This window comes from Lissotriton vulgaris, chromosome 10 (genome assembly GCF_964263255.1).
Source record: "Lissotriton vulgaris chromosome 10, aLisVul1.2, whole genome shotgun sequence".
In the NCBI taxonomy this organism is placed as follows: domain Eukaryota; kingdom Metazoa; phylum Chordata; class Amphibia; order Caudata; family Salamandridae; genus Lissotriton; species Lissotriton vulgaris.
This window is the reverse complement of record NC_141698.1, coordinates 48,297,663-48,317,272: the sequence shown is the minus strand read 5'-3', so window position 1 is coordinate 48,317,272 and position 19,610 is coordinate 48,297,663. Positions and strand designations below refer to the sequence as shown.

The 19,610-nt window shown below is 41.5% G+C and overlaps 1 protein-coding gene across 1 annotated transcript in view; it reads left to right on the top strand.

Annotated features, from left to right (window-relative positions):
• The window catches only part of LOC147684576 (metalloproteinase inhibitor 4-like), an 86,807-nt gene extending 72,001 nt beyond the window's left edge, over nucleotides 1-14,806 (top strand). The window contains exon 6 of the mRNA XM_086942367.1: nucleotides 14,279-14,806. Within this exon, the coding sequence (XP_086798493.1) occupies nucleotides 14,279-14,425 (147 nt within the window). The 3' untranslated portion in view covers nucleotides 14,426-14,806. The remainder of the gene's footprint in view (nucleotides 1-14,278) is intronic.
• Nucleotides 14,807-19,610: the final 4,804 nt, after the last annotated feature.

Below are 19,610 nucleotides of genomic sequence, written 5' to 3'. Positions count from 1 at the left end.
TGGAGTCAGTGGAGAGTCTTGCAGCAATGCCTCCATCTTGATACATTATTTCTCCCTGCCATTTTAGTCTGACATTGATGTCCAGGAGGGCAGGTTGACTGGTGTAGGTGAAGGGTCTTGCAGCGATGCGTTCACCGTGATACATCATCTCTCCTTGCCATTTTAGGCTCACATCATGTCTAGGAGGGTAGGTTGACTGGTGTAGGTGAAGGGTCTTGAAGCTACGCATCCTTCTTGATACATCATCACTCCATGCCATTCAAGACTAACAACGATGACTAGGAGGAAGGGGTGATTGGTGTAGGTGAATGGTCTTGCAGCTACGCATCCTTCTTGATACATCATCACTCCATGCCATTCAAGACTAACAACGATGACCAGGAGGAAGGGTTGACTGGTGTCTGTGAAGGGACTTGCAGTGATACTTGTCCCGGTGGTGAAAACATCCTATATTTGTTTTTTACTACTGTAAGTCCTCCCTAGCATTGGGGCTGCCCAGTTACATTTAACAAGTGCTAACATTTGATTGGGAAAAGGTAGGAAATTCATGTTTGATGTCTAATTTAAAATCCTCTTTAATGGTAAAATCAGATTTTAAGACACAATTTTGAAAATGCCACTTTCTGAAAGTTGACATTTTCCTGCCCTAACTATTTGGTGCAGACTGTTACTGGGTCACATGGCTGGGTGTAGTTGGCAGTTGGACTTTGTATATTTGTTAAAAGGACAGCCACACAATTGAGGGATTAGGTGTTCCTTAATGAACCAAAACTGTCAGGATGAGAAGAGGAGCTGAACACAGTCCTACTTGCAGTTCAATAGGCTATACACAACAACCACAAAGATTTAGAAAAAGGGTCCAAGGGATATATAGTTTAGAGACCCACACCTGATTATATCCCCAGCTCCTACTCAGTGTATAACACAAGAAACACAGGGGGTCTACCAGCTGAATATTAGAGCTGCACTGTCACAACTGAGTCCACAAGATCTCAGAGTGTAAATATCACAAAGACAGTGTGTTTGAGAGAAGGGAAAGAAAAAAGGGTGAACTATACATGCATAGAAGAGACCGATACATCATAGGGTATTCATAAATGGCTAACCAGTCCAAAACAATTAATATAGGGTTTCCATCAAACAGACTTAATGATCAGTCATATCATTTGGCCAAACCCTTGTGCATAAAAGGATAATCCCTTGATCATAGGGACAAAACCCGCACCTATCGCTGTTTTGGGATTTGGTCCACCAACATAAACAAAACGTCCATGATGACTGATCTTTTGATGGTAGAATAGACAAGTGCAACAGAACAAATGGTGAAATTAAAATAGGATGGAATGCCCTCCTTCTGACAACTTTATTCTGCGGACAAGACACACCTCCTAATTAAAACCAGAACAGTGCAAAAAGGACAGTAACAGATATCTGCCTATAGAAGGGCCAACATGTTTCTGCCTGACGAATGTAAATCCCTTGGCATTCATCAGGGCCTCTGCTCTTATAATAGTTGCACTCCTAGTAGTGAAATTAAAGAATCACCACCATCACCAAAGAAATAAAGATAAAACTGGTTAGATACGGTACAACCTGTAGTAACCATGGACTTTCACCCTCCGACTCACTTTGGCTACAGTGAATTCTGCGAATGAAAGCATTGCATTGTTAACATTATGTTAGATGTGTCAATCTCCTATGAAGCATGTGTCACCCAAATGCCACCAATATGTATAACAATTGAAAGTTCAATGCTCACCCTTAATGGTAGGGGGATGGACCTCACCTCACCTGGACTCTGCTCAGGTATAGGAGGGCCCGCACTACAAAGATAAAGGGAAGAAAAGAGGAATATAGCACAGTGAAGCTAAAGATTATAGACTTAACACCATGCATAAAACTCAATTCTATAGAAAATACCCTATATCTGAATGCTAACATATAGAATAGGTCAAACCACAGACTCAGTTGCACCAAGCCCTCAGGCAACCCAAACACTGGACTCTAACACCAGGCTGTTTTACACAACAACTTTGCTCTTATAAAAACAATTATTTGCAACCACTCTCTCCTTCATCAATGGCATTATGTAATCTCATGTGCTCTTACCTATCCGTCGGTGCTACAAGCTTGCATCTGAGGCTTGAGGGAGGCACCGACATGTGTGTGATCTCAGTTTAAGTAGGCTGATGAGGGTGATGTTAGTATGGTAACCCTCCGCCTGCATGATCTCTGCTGACTAACGGGAGCTATCTTATACAATGTCCCAGACCTGCCTTATCGTTTGTTATGTATGCAGGATAATAGATTTCCCCACAATGAATTGTTAGAAGGGCTGCTTCGCGTGTAACAGCTCAAAGTATTCAGCGGACTACTTTACGATCGAAAGAACGCGAGAACACACATCTACAACTACAGGATGGTGTCATTGCGGCCATATTTGTCGTTCAAACCCTCTGCGCCGACAAAACAATACACCGGGGTCTCCCTGGTTATATCCCAAACTCATAAACACTCGCTGACCAGACCACACAGACCAGTCATGTCCTAGACAGCAAAGGCTTAGGATATTAAACACTCAACTCAGTGCTTCATTCAATGTTTTACTTCCGAAATAGCGCGAGACCACGCGCTCGAAAACTACTCATCGAGAATATTGCGGCCATGTTTGTAGTTTTCAGTATCAAAGGCTTAGGACAAAAACCCTTGACTCAGTGCTTTACTTACGAGATAGCGTGAGAACACGCGCTCGAAAAGTACAGATCGGGACTATTGCGGCCATGTTTGTAGTTCTCATTGTGGCAAACTGATTGAATATTTCAAAGAGCTTGTAGCTGGTATCGCACTTGAAAGTGTAAAAAATAGCAAACTGTCTTCAGAATGTTTGATGACTCTGTATACTTATGGAAAACTAGCAGGCTTCCGAAGTGGTATGATCAACATTAATTATATAGTATTATAGGTCATGTACATTGCAAAAAATGAATACTCAATGGGTAATGTGAATAGCAACACCTACGATCGGTTGTATAAATAGTATAATATCCCCAGTCCTAAAATCTCTTAAATGGTTGCCCTATGAAGCTAGAATTCAGTTAAAGATTGCCACTCTGGTGCACAAAGCTCTGCAACTCAATACTCCCAGATACCTAGCGCAAAATATTGAATTATCATGTGGTGGTAGAGCCTCAAGAAGCGCTAACACTTTCCTCCTGAAACTACTCATCCTTCACAAAAAGAGAACTTGTCACAGAGCCTTCTCCTGCGCGGCGCCAAAGATGTGGAACTCTTTTCCACTGGAAATTCACAGAATCTCCCCAACGTCTGTTTGGAAACTGGAAGCCAAAAGATTCCTAATGATCAAGTTTTTACCATAATTGGGCTAGGTTTCTCCTGCTCGAAGCTAGTGATCCTACATTCATAATACAAACATTTGATACTGCTCTTCCTTACTGCATAGTGTGCCTTCCTGCGTAGCCTGCTATATACCTGTTTATTGTAACACTCATCCTGTCTTATTTGCCTTGTAATTATGTGATTTTTCCTTGGTTTTTTTTGTATTCTTATTCGATGTTGTCATTGCGTTTATGTCCTTCCTTCCATCATTTTTGTAAAGTGCTCTGATATCCTTCGGGATCTTGTTCGCGCTATATAAAACTTTATAAATAAATAAATAAATAAATGCAGCACCCAAAACAAGAAGAACAGGTATCAGAATGCTGATTAATATGGTTGGAGAGGGACAGATTTGTATCCAACATGAAACCATGGTTCCAACCTGCTTTAGATGGACTAGGGGCATCAGTACAAGATGCAGGCCAGCAATCCAGAAGAAAAGGACTGATAATCCTGTTGGTGGTACGCCATTGCACCTCCGTTTTCTCTCCATTGAATTTCAGGTCGTTTTTATTTAGCCAGGAGGTTACTGCCAACATACAGATACGGAAATTGTTTAGATGGCCCATCCAGGGTGTGTGTTCGACAAGGATTACTCTGATGTTAAAGTTGTTATTAATGTTGCAGGATTTGTCCTAATTTTTTGGGGGGTAACCCGTGCAATTCACAAATGGTCTGCAGTCTGAGTGTCTCCTGGGTGATTTGTGCTGCATTCAGATGATCAAAGAGCTTCAAGACACCTTGGCTACTCTGGTGCATTGTTTTTCATTTAGACATCATACTTGACCCTGCATGCATCTCCAATGTCCCATTCACAGATTGAGAGTATGACTGCCCTCTGGTACAGCCTGGGAAGGCAAATTTCATCTTCACTTTCTGACATTAGGGATTCACCAAAGTGCAATTTGCTGAGTTGAACTTCAGGAGCTCTTAAGCTGTAGCGGTTGACGGAAACACTGCAATTCCCAGATAAATTTGAGAAAGTAATGTTATACTTGGTACTTTAATGGGATGATGGGAGGCTTCATGAGGCTAGCAACAGACACCGTGACCATGAAATGAAGCCTATCGCCCACTGTGACCAGGTGTTGCTGCACCAGTGTGTTTCAAAGTAGTAAACAAAAAGCAGGTGCTTCCATAAAACAATTCCACTTGCAGAAACTATCTGTCACATACACTGTGCTCTAGATCACTGTGCACACACCATCAATAATGCTGTCTAACTGTCCTTTGGAAAGGTGACTTCCTCCACTAAACCAAATTCTTCTCTGCCTTTTACCAAAGGTACACTTGCTGGTGTGAAGGGTCCACTTCGATGTTATTGAAATAGACTGGTCCTGCCTTTTCTTTGCTCATGTGGGAAACTTCTCCAACAAGTAGCTCGTGAGCTACTGATAGTGCTCCACCTACCTATAAGTAGCTCTCCTATGTGCAGCCCAGCCTACTAAATTAGAAGCGTTTACTTGCTTGAATTAATATATGTAAAACAAAAATGTTAGGAGAAAAGTTGCTGAATTTCCAAAATATACTTTATGGTGACATTTGTGTAATGCATAATGCAGCGTTTGGAAGACTTATTATTAACATTTTTACTTTCTTGCCAGAGGCATTGCAGCTGTAGCAGTTATGTATTAAACATTGACAAATCCTTTTTTATCATTACTCCAGGCAACCGTGCTTGAAGAACTGAGGTGATCATTGCTAGTGATCTTACATATGGTGATCACTAATGTATTCTTGTTAATGTTAATGTTAATGTTAGGAGATTTGTAAAGCGCAATTGTTACCTTGAGGTGTCCTGGCGCTAGCTACAGTCCTCCAGAAAGCACAACAATTAAAACCAGGATGAAGTAATTAGTCAAAAGGCCAGGTCTTTAAGGACTTCCTGAATTCAAGTAAATCCAAGCTATTCCCTAAGGTGGAAAGGAAAATCATTCCAAGCCTTGGCCGCACAGACACTAAATTAAGTCTGTCAATCTATTATCACTCCCAGGTTTTTAACTTTCCCAGTGGAAGTTGGGAGCGAACACAGAGTGTCCAGCCACCAGCCTGGGTTCCAGAAACTAGGATCATTCCCAAACAGGACAACTTCCGTCTTGCTGGAATTAAGCTTCCAATTAATATTCCAATCTCCTGACTGGGCTGCAATGACACCACAATTTGTGTGTTGTCGGCATAAGATGTGAGGGAAAAGCCGAAGGAGTTGATAAGAGGAGCCAGGGAGGACACATATAAATTGAAGAGTGTGGGGCTCAAAGATGACCCTTGTGGAACACGGCAAGGCAGACTGAAAGGAGTGACATAGAAATCACCCAATGATGTGGTTACCAATACAGCTCTAATAATATCAATAGTTTAGGACGATTTTCTATTAAACATAAGTAGCTCTTTCTACACAAAAGGTTGAAGACCTTAAGGTAATATTTTTGTGGTGGCCTGTAAGCTACTGCTCAATGTGGATACACAGTACTCTCCTTCACGTTCGACAACATTTCTGTGTGGGGTAACAACAGGACTCACTAGGTGCTGTTGCTGCACAGTGATGTGTGCAGTTTTCACTTTCACCATTCTCTTTATCCACCTTCTTGCCTGTGAGTCTTTTCTTTGAAACCATGGGTGTTTTGAGGTCTTGGGTGCTCCCATTATTAACATTTTGTTTATGTGCCTCGCCTGAGTAGTTGTCTTAAAGTTCTCTGTTGAGTTGAGGTGTTCATGTCTCCTGTCCATGGGCAAAGGTCGCCGCAGATTTCAGAGCTGTATTATCAGTTGCTTGTCCCCTTTTCTCCTATTGGCATTAGATGTTTGACACTCATAGTCTTGCCTTCTACTTATCCAGCTGTAATTTAGAGAGAGGCAAACAATTCTTCTTCAGGGGCCCTCCCAAAGCATCCCTTCATCACATGTAGTGCCCGGTTCGCTGCCTGTTATGTCTGCCTTACTTAGGTCCACTTCAGGATTCCCTCTTCTTGGGCAACATACTAAGACAGCTTACGTCTCCAACTCAGGTGACTTGTCCTGTGCTACTGTGCATTCAACCAATCAATCAATCAATCAATCAATCAATCAATCAGGGGTTTATAAAGCGTGCTACTCACCCGTGAGGGTCTCAAGGCGCTGGTGGGGGGAGGGGTGCAGTTCTGGATCAGTCGACGAGCCAGGTCTTGAGTTCCTTTCTGAAAGTTTGCAGGGTAGGGGAGCGTCGGATCTTCACCGGGGGCTCAGGCTCTCAAATTGTCCTTACATAGTGGCCTGTCCACAGCATGTGACTTTGACATGCTAGGTGCAGTAAGTGCCCTTATGGCTGCTTCTCTCAGATACTTCAAAGTCCATGCCCACCATCTCTGAGTAAATCCATCCCTTTATTATTTGCCAGGAATTGTTTAGGCACACACTGAGATGCTGAACTTGTAATGGTTTGGGCTACCATACACACCAGAGCCTTTTATGCCTGTTTTCCCCATCAATGATTCTGCTGATGCTGGATATGCATTGAGCATTATTAGGAATGGGGTAACCCAAATAGTCAATAGGACCTGGGTAGCAATTGGTACAGGAAACAAATGGACCTGGACAAATATTTTCAAACATTTATTGATGTTTGAAAATATGTGTCCAGGACCATTTGTTTCCTGTACGGATGTTCATTGAGGGCTGTCTTCTTGGGATTCTGACCCGGGTATTATGAGGTTAATGAGGCAGGTTCAAGGCCTCCATTGATTGCCACTGCTTGATGTTGCTCTTGAATCTCCTGTGCTGTGGAGACACTACTGGGTTTGCAAGAGAAACACCAGGTCCTGATATGGTACTCTTGGCCATACAGCATTTGCATCTGTTCTATTGTGGCTACCCACCTTGGATTGCCCCCAGAAGAATATATATCTCTAGGATGTATTTTTCAACCTCTATGTTGACTCGAGCAGTTTAGGAGGGGTGTTACAGGATCTTGACTTCTTCTCTTAACACCACCATCCTACATACAATTTTTAATCCTGACCTTGGAACCCATGAATAAAGGCATAACAGGTATCCATGAGCCTGTTTTAACTTCATCATTTTGACTGCACTTTGTTCTATCTCTGTACCCAGTCTTGGGCATACACTTTCTGGTGTGAACACTGTTTGTCACTCTTGAATTAGTTTTTTTTCTTTGTGTTTTGTGTTCCCCCTCCCTATGCTCCGACCTGTGCGTGGCTACGCCAGGGCGTTTTGTAAGCAGACCCGATGATGAAGCTGGTCACACACATTTGTGTGTGAGTGAGGGCAGTTTTTCAAAACACACTATTGTGTCACTGCTGGCTTTCTTCTCTCTTTTTGGCTGTGTCCTCTCCACCCCTTTATGTGTGTATTATGTAGACTCTAGGGGGTTCGTGATGGTAGAGTAGCTGGTTGACCCTCTCCCCTTCGTTGTGTGAGAGAATACTTTCTCTTCAGCCTTCATTTCTATTCATAAATCGGATTTTAAGTTCTTCTCAAGAAGTCTTCATGCTCTTCGAAACTCAGGGGTTTAAAGTTGTGGAAGATTTTACAGTTTCTCCATTGCATAGGCACTTGAAAAGCCACACTAATCAGTGATCTGTCTAGCTTGAGACAGAAAGCAGTGGCAGGTGTTCTTCTGCAGACTGATGAGAGCAAATCCTGTCCTAGCAAGAGGAGGATGGCTGCTGATCTTGGTGACAGGGGCTTCTAGTTTGCCCTAATATGTATGTCTGCAAATTGAACACCAAACACTTCTTGACCCATAACCTTGTCTTATAAATGGGGTGGGCATTTTACCATTATCCCACAGCAACCAGTGCAGGCTAGTGTCAGGTTGGCACTATTTCTTGAGCTAAAGACAATTCTGGTTTTCCTGCTCAGCGTTCCACTTCCTTGCCTCGTGTTTGATCTGTAGGAAGGCTGCTGCTTCACTTCTCTGTGGATAACTCTTAGGAGTACTTGCTGTTGCAGGTGCTAGTGATTCTATCCAGTACTGTGGACATCACTAGGCTGATGGTTGAGCTTCACATTACAGATACCTAGCTCATCTGGCTGCATGACTATCTCTTCTGCCTGACTGGTGTGTCAGCTGGCGCCCTATCTAGATATTCCTGAACTGCGATGGAAGCAGTTATAATATTGGTGCAGGGGTCTGTATCCTTATCCTAGCTCTCTTTCTCACAGTCTTCCTCAGAGGCTCTTCCGGAGCTCAGGAAATAGCATTCTTATTGGAACTTCATTATGTGGAAGAAGCCACTGTTCATAGGCTAAACAATGTGCTATCATGGAGCTTCTTCAAAAAAGAGACCACATTGATACATAATAAGGCACATCTGCAGCAGCCATTACTGGTGCATTTTATGGAATTTCACTATCTGATCTCCCTGCACAGGAGGTTGTTTCCAACACAGTTGTGGTAGACACCCTGGGCTCACGAGGTACTTAGTATTTTTGTTTACCCCCACTAGTAAAAACTTCTGCTTTTGGTTTTGCATTTGAGTCGGCAGATGACAGAATGAGTACTGAGACAAAAAATGGGTGGGGCTGACACATTAACCACTCTCAGGCAGATGGCTCCTTTGGAAACATGTTCCACTATGGACTTCATGGTGAGATGCCCTGCAAACTATTTCTGTGGACGCTCTTTCCCCTTGGGTGGGGGAGCAAGCTTGCATCATCCACTCCTGCAGCTGAATACGCAGAACCCTCCACTACTTTGTTCAGGGTCAAAAAATCAATCTAAGACTAAGAGCAGAGGAATTATTGGGCTTAGCACTATATATCTTGCTGGCACTCGTAAGGCTACATCTCTTACTAAACAGTTAGGCACTTTTCCTAATGTGATAACTAAACAAAACTCTGTGGCTACAGCTATCACTTCAAATACTTCTAATACCATCAACACTCCAGGAACTCCAGTGCCTGGGCAGAACATAACACTTATAAAGATGAATACTTAGGTTCTAAGGCAATTTCAACTGTCTCCATACATTCCAAGTAGACTCCATGTTTGGGTTCTTTATCTAGGAAGATATCAGCTACTAACCATTGGGTGTAGTCCTCCATATCTGTAACTTCACATGCATCTCAGATCGCACCTGTTTAACTAGATCCTGCTAGTTTTCAATCTGATATCTTTATTAACGCCAGTGAAGACTTGTGCTTTTCACTATCTGATATAGAATTGAAATAGAGGATGAATTGGGGTTGACATAAGCACTAACTCCTCGTCTTTGGCACATCTAACCGATATGTCATCATGGAATCTATCTGCAAATACCTTTGCTTCTTTGAAAGACACAGCTTATACAGGTACTACTACAGATAGTCTAACATCAAACACAGGTGCCAACAGTGCTTAGAAGATGTACACGGAACCCATTGACAGTCATATCCTGGGCACTGTTTACAACCTAATATGGGCTCAATGTGGGAAGACAAGGAAGAACAGTGCACCAGCTAAAATGGCTAATGAAAAGACAGAGGACATAATATTTAAGGGTTTTTTATTGATCCGTTGAATAAGCTTCACATTGTTGCCTGACTTAGCAACTACTGCTGGCTCATCAGTAACCTGTTCACCTCTATAGAATCCATCTTAAGCCTAGTCTTAAGTCATGGCTCCTCTCTTACTCTGGGTACAATTTACATCCTTGAAATTGTATACGTTATTTACACAAATGTTGATTCTTAGGGGCACCAATATCTGCTCATATATCGATTTCAAAATTTGAGGAGATGGTTTATCTTCAGGAACATGTTAAACTATATGTGATATTTTATTTAAGACAAAATTTTCTACCTTACCAGTTCAGGTAACGGCTGTGCTTCAGAAGTGAAAATAGAACCTTAAGCGAAATGAGATCTTTGGCGAAGAACAGTAGTAGAATGAAGGCTATAATGTTGTCATTAAAGGTCTTATGGATTACGATTACTTTGTTTACTATCTTCAAAACCAGACCCCGATTCTCCTGCTTACTAATGTGATTACTGATGCGAACATAAGTCTGTCTGCGGATGCGTAGTAAAAAGCAGTGAAGAGGGACATGTTCATGTACACTCAATTACAAAGGCCTACTATTTGACACAATTCTCCTTCTTTGTAATCCAATATAGATGCAATTTTCTACTAATGTGTTCTTTTTGCTGGATTCTGATTAATTGTGGTTGAGAAAGTGGTTGATGTTTGTATTGTGGTCTGATAATTGGTACTCCATCTGACTTAATGATTGCCACTCAATAGGAGGATGACTTCCTCTTTGAGCAGCGGAGAGTGGATGGTAGAGTGTGTTGGTGGGTTAGATCTGCACATGTTTTGGGACAGGTTTTGGGTTGTGGGATGGGTTTTACTCAAAACCACAGGTCGGCAATAAAGGCTTTTCACGCAAGCCTATCAAATCAGTAAATCAATATTTCTGCAAAAATTATGTTGGTCTTGTTGAATTCTAAATGGTCACAATCAGTTATAGCAATCACAGAATGGTCTCTGTAAGACATACACACTCTTTGCTTGGACGTTTTCTGACTTCAAGAGAAACACTTTTATTATCAGGATGGGGCACATTTTAGACAGAAGGGATTATTTGTACTAGCACATCCAACTCAATCTACCGTTATTTGGGAGCAGCACAAATTGATAGACGTTATATGGCAAATAACCAAATCCTCAGTTGGCACACAGAGTTACTGGGTACTTGCCTCTCTAGTCTTCACAATGAGAAGCAATACTTGAAATGTGATGTTGCTGAATAAAAGCAAAAAAGTCTCATAAAAATGAACAGCTAATTGAAGTGTCATCTAAATACATACATATTTTGATGCTGTCAGATCTGATTTTTCCATTGGTTCTCTGTACGGGCGCCCTAAACCTGCCCCCCACCCCTCCAAAAATCAAGTGATTTAATTGAATAATAGCAGCATACTTTTTTGTTTTTTTAAAAGTTTTATAAAGCACAAATATGACCTGTACGGGTATCAGAGAACTGTACAATGGAGCGGAAGCTAAAGGAGGTAAAAGCATGAATACAGCACCATAAAGGACCTTAAGAAAGCACAAGCAACAACCTATCTTGTGGGACATGTGAGGTACCTCAAAAGCAACAAGTCTAATGGAGCACATGGAAAGACAACATTAAAATGTTGAAGAGAAGTAGCAACCCATCCTGTGGGACCTGTAAAGAACCAGAAGAGGAACAAATCTTATAGGGTACATGGAGAGACACAAATACAACTTTTGAACAGAGGTATCAAAGGGTGTCAACAGGACATAAAAGTTAGTTAAGATGGCTTCAGAACTATTGCTGTAGATGGTCATTCACTTGTTTTTTTTAATGAGGTGGTAGAGGGGTTTGATCTGATCTCAGGAGGAAATGAAATGAAATGCGGGGTTGTTGTAGTGAATAACTTTGTGCTTCAGGCAGGCAATCTTGAAACGGATCCTTGCTTCGATAGATAGACAGTTTAGTTGAATTAGGTATGGTGTGATGTGGTCAGGATTTCTGGAACCAGTGATGAGTCTGGCCGCAGAGCTCAGATTGGCTCTTAGAGGTGCCAATCTAGGAATAGGTAATCCAACTATGGTCACCATTCCATACTTCAAGCTTGAGCTAACTAGGGATTGAACTGCAGACTGAATGTCCTCGGGAGGCAAGAATGGCTTGATTTTCCTTAATATGTTGAGCTGATGATTGGCTCCTCTTGTAGTTGCAGTGATGTGATCTTGTATATTCAGGTATTTGTCCAGAGTTATGCCTAAAGATCTTTCAGAGTCAACAACATGAGGGAGGCAGTTGAGAGCTATAAATTGTTTGAACCAATCTTGAGTGGGTGCAGGTCTGTACCTGAAAAGGCAGCATTTTGTGACTGTGATAATTGCTAAACAATACTTGGAACATTTTCAACATTGCTAGTTACCTTGTTGCAGCCATTATATGTAAAAAACTAAGAGGCCGGAGTATAAGTGAACTATGAATTTTATTGTAGCCCTTTGCATCTGTATATACATGAAATACATTAGCAACCACTATATGGATTCTCTATGACTATTTTACTGTTCTATATTGTATATATTGAATGAGATCTATTTGTGTACTTTTATGATTTTAATTAATCGAAATAAAGTGATGATGATGATGATGATGAGTGGGTGCAGTGTGATTGTGGGGAGCAATCAGAAGGAATTCTGTCTTGAGAGTATTTAGCAAAAAATGATTATGAGTTAACCATTGTTGAGTTTTTTGTAGGGCACAGTTTAGAGTGTTTTTGTCATCAGGCAAGGAAATCCTCAAATACAATTGAGTGTCATCGGCATACATAAGGTATAGAATGTTAGATCGGTTAAGAATTTCATAGAGTGGTTCCATGAAAAGGTTGAAAAGCGTGTTCCAGAGTGTGGAGCCTTGAGGCACTCCAATTGAAAATATAAATATTATAATGCATCTACATACTTTTTTCGATCATCCTTAGATGTAGCATTTGGTTACTATGCAGAATGTGTTGCTTTTATTGGGAAAGCTTTCCAAATTACGCAAAGATATACAAATTCTTGCTCTCCAACTTAATGTTAAAGCCTAATGCGGTGGAGCAGAATTTATTTACCACCCATAATAAATACACCAAACAGCTACTATCATAAAGTGAGACATTTTTACTCAGACAATTCCCACTTTTTGTGTATTTTTTAAAAGGAGCAGTGGCAAAATATCTGGCAAACAGGTTTGATGTCTAGTCAGACCAAACATTAATTACAGTGTTTGTAAAAGACATAAAAAATGGCGATATATATGGTACTTTGCCGTAATGGCTCTGTTCAGGTGTTAATTGCATAGATTTCCATAAAGTAAAGAAAAACTAATACAAGTGGATGGTAATGCATCTATTCAACTTAAGACATTTCTTGGGAGAAAAAAAACGATTTTTACTGAGTCCACAAACGCAGCTTTAGATTGCATAGTAACTTCTCCTACCACAAACATGCTGTCCTTAAAAAACCTTTTATTATTTTAATCATCTAGTTTCATCCTCTAGTAGAGGGGTAGTGAGAGAAGGGGAGGAGAGGGGGTGGGAGTGGTAACAGAGAGAAGGGACTGGGCCTGGAGGAAAATAACACAAAAATCAATACAATTTGAGTACAGTTAAAGAGTTTTAGTGGAGCGGATACAGGGAGTGGGGCCATGGGCAGAGAGAAAAGAGCAGACAGGGACAGAGAGGAGGGAGTGGAGGGCAGAGGAAAGTGGGGCGTGGATTGGAAGGGTGCAGAAGGTGAAAGGCCAGGAGAGGGGCCGGGTGTGAGAAGGCACTTCATAGAGAGAGTGCGAGAGGAGAGCACGTGGAAGAGGAAGAATATTGGGGAATGGGTGTGAGGTGGTCTAAGAGGGCAGATGGTGGTGTGAGGTCAAGGAGGAGGTGAAAGTGGGGAGAAAGTGTATGAGGAGATGGAAGTGGGGATAGAGAGAGGGACGATAGCTCAGGGTATGTGAGAGGAGGGAGGGAGAGCAGGGAAGGAAGTGGAGGCGCATAAAGATCAGGTTATGGGGATAAAGAGAGGAAGAGGAGTGGGAGAAGGGAGGGGGCAAGAGGGGGTGACAGGACAAGAGTGAGAGGCCATGGATGGGGGCAAAGACTATACGTTGAGCATAGCAGATTTACTTATTAAATAAGTATCTTTAAAATGGGCACATGGCTGATAAGCAGCTTAATATTTTGGCAAAGACCCTGTGTATCCTAACTGCTAAGATTTAGAATGATATTTCCTGTAAAATGGGCACATTTTTTAGTTGGATAATAAATGTGTTTTAAGGTTAATCTGCAATAGTTATTGAGAGGGAATGGCAAACCAATATCACGACTTGTGCTCATGTACTTTGATCAAACAGGACTGTGATACATTTTTGCATTTATTTCCTAGATTTCCAGAAACAGTGAAGATTCAGAAAAAAACTATTGTGTTCTTGATCACTGGAATGATATGCAGCCAGTAGTCAGCGACCAGGACAAGAAACAGATGTGTGTCCCAGTTGGGCCTGGCAAGTGCTCTTGGAAGAATATTGAGTAGCATGTTGTCGGGTAGTGTCTGGTGAAGGAATTTCACTGTTCACCGCCCTAGGAGAGTATACCTGCCCATTTACCCTTCGGTTGCAAAATGTTGAGGCAATGGAATGTAACATACAATGCACTCTAATCCGAACTCTAGCTAGATGTGGTCATGGGCCCCCAACCAGGTCTTTGTTGATACTTGTGAAATAGCATGCACATAATTATAATTTCCCATGAAATATTAGTGTAGATGAGACTCTTCACAACTGTTTGAGGTTCTGAATTGTGAACTTGGGCAAACGTTACGTCTGCATCAAAATCGTGCAAGGATTTATTTCTGAAGGATTTTCCTGTATTAAAATATTTGTGTAGAAAATGTTATGGGTAAAAGTGTGGTTTATCAAGGGATGCAGGATTTTTTTCTTCACAGTTTATGCAATTTGCATATTTGTAGAAATTCACAAAACTAATGAGATTTTCAAAAACATCCTTACAACCTTCGCTCAATTAGCCTTTAAAACAATGTCAGTCTCGTGGTCTTTCATGTGACAGTAACATGCTTGACTACTTTACATGCCCAGCTCTTGAAAGACTACAATCTGAATGAGCAGCTGAAAAGTCTATGTTCCTAAACCTATATTGACGGCTGGCTTGGGGGGTAAATACAGTGTCTTAGCTACGGGAGGATGGTCTACCCCGGGCGGCACCATTTTTGGGCATGGCGGGAGTCGTGACTGTCAACTACCACCATCCCCCGCCCGAGAAAAAGTCGGCTGCAGCCTGCCCGCCCCCATCCTGGAACAAGTCACCCATCACCCGCCAACCCCCCCCCACTCTTACCAGTGCCCAGCCAGCAAACTTAAGGGCTGACCAGGGTGGCAGTACATCTAGCTACGCCACTTGTAAATAATATGAAGGCCTCCGATAATGACCCTACTAAGCCTTATGTATGATTCCTACTGCATCTCCATCTCCACCTAATTCTGCTTTGAATAAAGAGATCGGAAATATATCAAAAGTATGTCTTGTGGCTGTGTCGACCTAAAAACTGATTCTTGTACCTGGTTCTTGATTTTGTGAAGAAGAACATTTGTGCTTTTGTCAGATGAGTGCTCCCATTGCTTTAGATGACCCCATCAGATAATTTACAGAGCCAAAAAGGTCTTCTCTTTATAATTTGTATAATCCCTGATATTAGTGGTGATAGGGGATCATTTTTCTTGCAATATTTTCCCATATCCATGCAACAGTAGACAGTGGCACTACTTTCCGGCTCCAGGAACAAAAGAAATCCAAAAAATGAATCCACGGTCATGGCTCTGGTTTGCAGCATGAACTTGCGATAAAGGAAATCCTGAAACGGCTTGCAGAAGTCCTTCGCCAAAATATTTCTATACTGAGGTATAGATGGGCATCAACAAACCAATCGCTTTTGCTTCCAATGCAAGGCTTCATCAGGGTTATGTCTGAGGCAAAAGGATGTTCTTTGGTGTATGAGTCTGATGGTGGAGCTGAGTGAAAGATACAAGAACCAGGAGGTTTGCTGGCCGGTAGTGGAAATGGCTCTCCATGGTTCCGCATTCCAGCTATTTTTATTATCTGTGTTGTCATATTGCAGATTGGGGGTTACAACAGAAGCCGTCATAGCCTGTGAACATGTTACTCTCTGCAGCAAGTGGTGTCTTTGGTGTAGGCTAGTTAAACAGCCACTTTTCTCTGGAATAAATGGCAGCGGTGAGCATAATCCTCATAATTTGCTGTATCATAATTATGCAAAAATACAATAAAATTATGTTAGATTATGCAACAAGCATAACTCAGAAGTTGATGTAATTTTTGGGAACATGCAGAAAGGAAAAAGAGAAAATGTAATCAACCAATGAGCTTTAGTTCAATGCTCACAATCTTGAGTGGGGTATGTGAGAGTCCACTTCACTAGCATGAAGAGAAAGGACTGTGTATAGGCAAGAGGTCTGGCTGAGATCAGGGAGTGAGGAGAGCATCAGGCACAATCTCCCACTTCCTGTGTATAGAACAGGAAAACATACCATGGGAACAGATAGCCCGTTTTATCATACTAAAAGAGAAGAATAACAAGTATAGCAAGTAAGCAAATGCACAGTGCAATTATGTATGTATTTTCCCTCTACAGGAGTTCATTCCCTTACCCACAAAGTGGCCATATTTGTGTACACAAGATGGAACTCGTTGCAGTTGAAAAGTAGCAAATGCGGCAATATATGTAGGGCCAAAGTGAAAGGAAGAACGGGGGAATAGTAGCAAAGTAGGTTGAGTAGAAATGTCTTGCTATGAGCTCCACATCTCCAAAACAGTGAATCAATTAAAAGCTTGGGGTTCCAGGGAGCAAACCCCTCTGTCCCTCTTTAGAGCAAAACAGCAGTAAGAACAATATTACTTGTTTAAAAACCTTTGGTGTATAGAAAGCAAGTTGATTTGCTGGTGGTATGTAGAGTGGCACACCAGCAGATAGGGAGTCCGATAGACATCGGGCAGCAAGTATGGTAAGAGGCTAAAGACCATGTGAAAGAATGTCACACTTGTGGCCAATTCTCTCGGTCCTCCTGTGGGAAAAAAAGGATCATGTGATGAGCTGCTCACATTTGTCGTCTCCAGACATTGATGTTTCTGCAGCAGCAGCTTAGCTTCTCCTCTGGCCAGACAGCAGGCAAAGTGAGGGCAAACCCTCTTCTTAGGGTTCCAGTGGTGAATAATGCCAGTCAACCAATCCCACGGGCCCATTTATTTCATGTTAACTATAGGATGGTGCACCACTCCTGGGTTCCCTTTCTCAAAAGGGTGGAAGTTTCCCTTTCTTGCACATTCCAGGGACAGTCTGTGATGAAATCAGTGTCCTGAGGTCAGTGCCTTACAGGTAACTAGAACTCTGTATATAACCACCTCAGAGCTTCCATGAGGTCCTTAGGCCAGTACCACAAGTTGTTTCTTTATGCTCCTAGGGTGCAACACTGGCCATGTAGGGGTATAAATCCAGGATCTGGAAAATTAGTTGTCAAGTCGGGAAACCCATGTTTATCAATGGGTACCACCCTCAGAAATATCAAACTCCCAGTATATATGGGCACACAAGATCAGTTCCAGAAGATACAGGGAAGGAAAGTCCATTCAGGCCCATTTGTGCTCGTACATTGGTGCCCTAACACTATCTGTTAAGTGTGCAAATTCTCTTTTCAAGGTGATACTCACACTGGGAGTCTCCACTGGTCACCCATATTGATATTCTCTATGCTGTGGTGCCCCTAAATCATGGCTGTAGGTAAAATGCTTGTATTTGACTCTTCCTTATAGCAAGACAATTATGAAAACATAATTCCGATTCAGAAGAAAGAATTGTGCTTTAAAAATATAGTGCATTCTCCCTTTGATGTCTTAGAACAAGTTAAAGGTGTCCAAGGTTGTAAGTGTTCCGCATTTGAATTTTTATAATAAGATCTGGTCTCTTTTTTATTGCAAGACACAAAAAATCACCAATATCAAACCAGTGTTAAATTTGTGAGAAATATAGTTTTTAAATTAACTTGGAGAAATTTGTGAGGAAGTAGTGCTAGCTTGCAGGCATAAACTAAACCAGAGCTCGATCTGTGATGAATCAGGATTAATTGGATTATATTATTTTGATATGTGGTTTGTAAAGCCTGTCCAGAATTGCAACAGATTGGAAAAAATTGTGAATCCTTGAGGGAAAGTTAGGGTGACTATTTTGTGGAAACTGTAGAGCCAATATCAATTTGAAAAGAGATGAGGATATGTAAGGGTGGGATATTATGAAATGTGATAGTGCAATGGGTTAGAGTAAATTTAAAATAAATGGAGAATCTCTGGAAAGAACTGAACTGGTCATTAACTCTCTTTTCCTTGAATTCTATGTCCATTAAAGTAAAGTGAGTTGGTAATGATGTTCCATGATTTAAGCTTGTCATGATTTGAAATTAGTTTACTATCAAGTTAATTTAGCATTCATTTTTTGTAAGAGTATTTGTTAAATCCTAGCAATGAGAGCAACAGAGATTTGGGGTAGAAAGAAAAAATCAAACACTTTTCAATGTAGATGGACATTTAGCATTCAAAAGTGAAATAAACAGATGACGCGGAACACAATTTAGAAAGCCGTACAGGGAGAGATGATAGCATGGCAAGAATCAGTTTCCCGACAGGGAAGCTTAGATGGAGATTACAATTTTATCGTGAGGTAAAAAAGTCATTTGGTGACTGATGGCCAATACAAATCTGCAGGGGACAGATGTACACCAGGTTTTCAGGATGTCCTTGTAAAATAAATGTGCATTGAACAGCACAAGGAATAAACAAACTCCTGTGGCGGGCAAGTCATTCACCAGTTTGTGTGTCTAGCAGCGAAAACCCCTTTCCTTGTGGGCTTTGCTGTATTTCAGTAAGGCAGAGTCATGACTGTGGGCGGTTTGAGATGGGGAGTTTGAAGGAAAGGTATTCTAATTCATAGATTAACAAAGGCTTTTGAGATTATGCATTATATTATATTGGTAGCAGGAGGCAGTGCAGATGCTTTAGGATGTGTGTAATGCAGTTGCACTTTCTGTGACCATTGATCAGGCAATTAAATGCACGGAAATTTGGTTTTGAAGGGTCAAAAGTTGAATCTTGATCCCAATTTAGCAGGGTACGAATGGGCCTCCGGACTGAGTGGGGAATGGAGGAAATTGGTGGGATTAATGCAATGATTTACAGTTTTGATTCTATTATAATGTTAGGTAACCCAGCTAATCTAGAGCTAGCAGTCATTGTTGCGTGTCGCTATTGATTGTTTGCGATTCACACAAGCAATTCTCAGGTTTGCTCAAGTCTGTTTTCCTAACACGAAAAACTTCTGGGAGTTCCAACGAGTGCCTGATTTTACGAGTGGAAAGCTTTGTAGGTCCCACGCCAAGCTTTGATTAGGAGAAAGAAGCCAATTTGTTTTAGGCTGTTAGAGCTGTCTGTTGTTTTTGAAGGGTGAGATATGCACAGCGATTCCTTGATGGATAATTAACTGAGCAGGCCCCCGATGTGCAGTCTTAAGTGGTGTCAATTTCTGTTCTGGAATGCTGGTAAGTCAGACATTAATTCCTCCAAGGAGAAGGAGAAAATGTTTAACTTTAATCAATACACTCAGCTCATGCCACACCAATGATAAAATTGAATATGCAAGG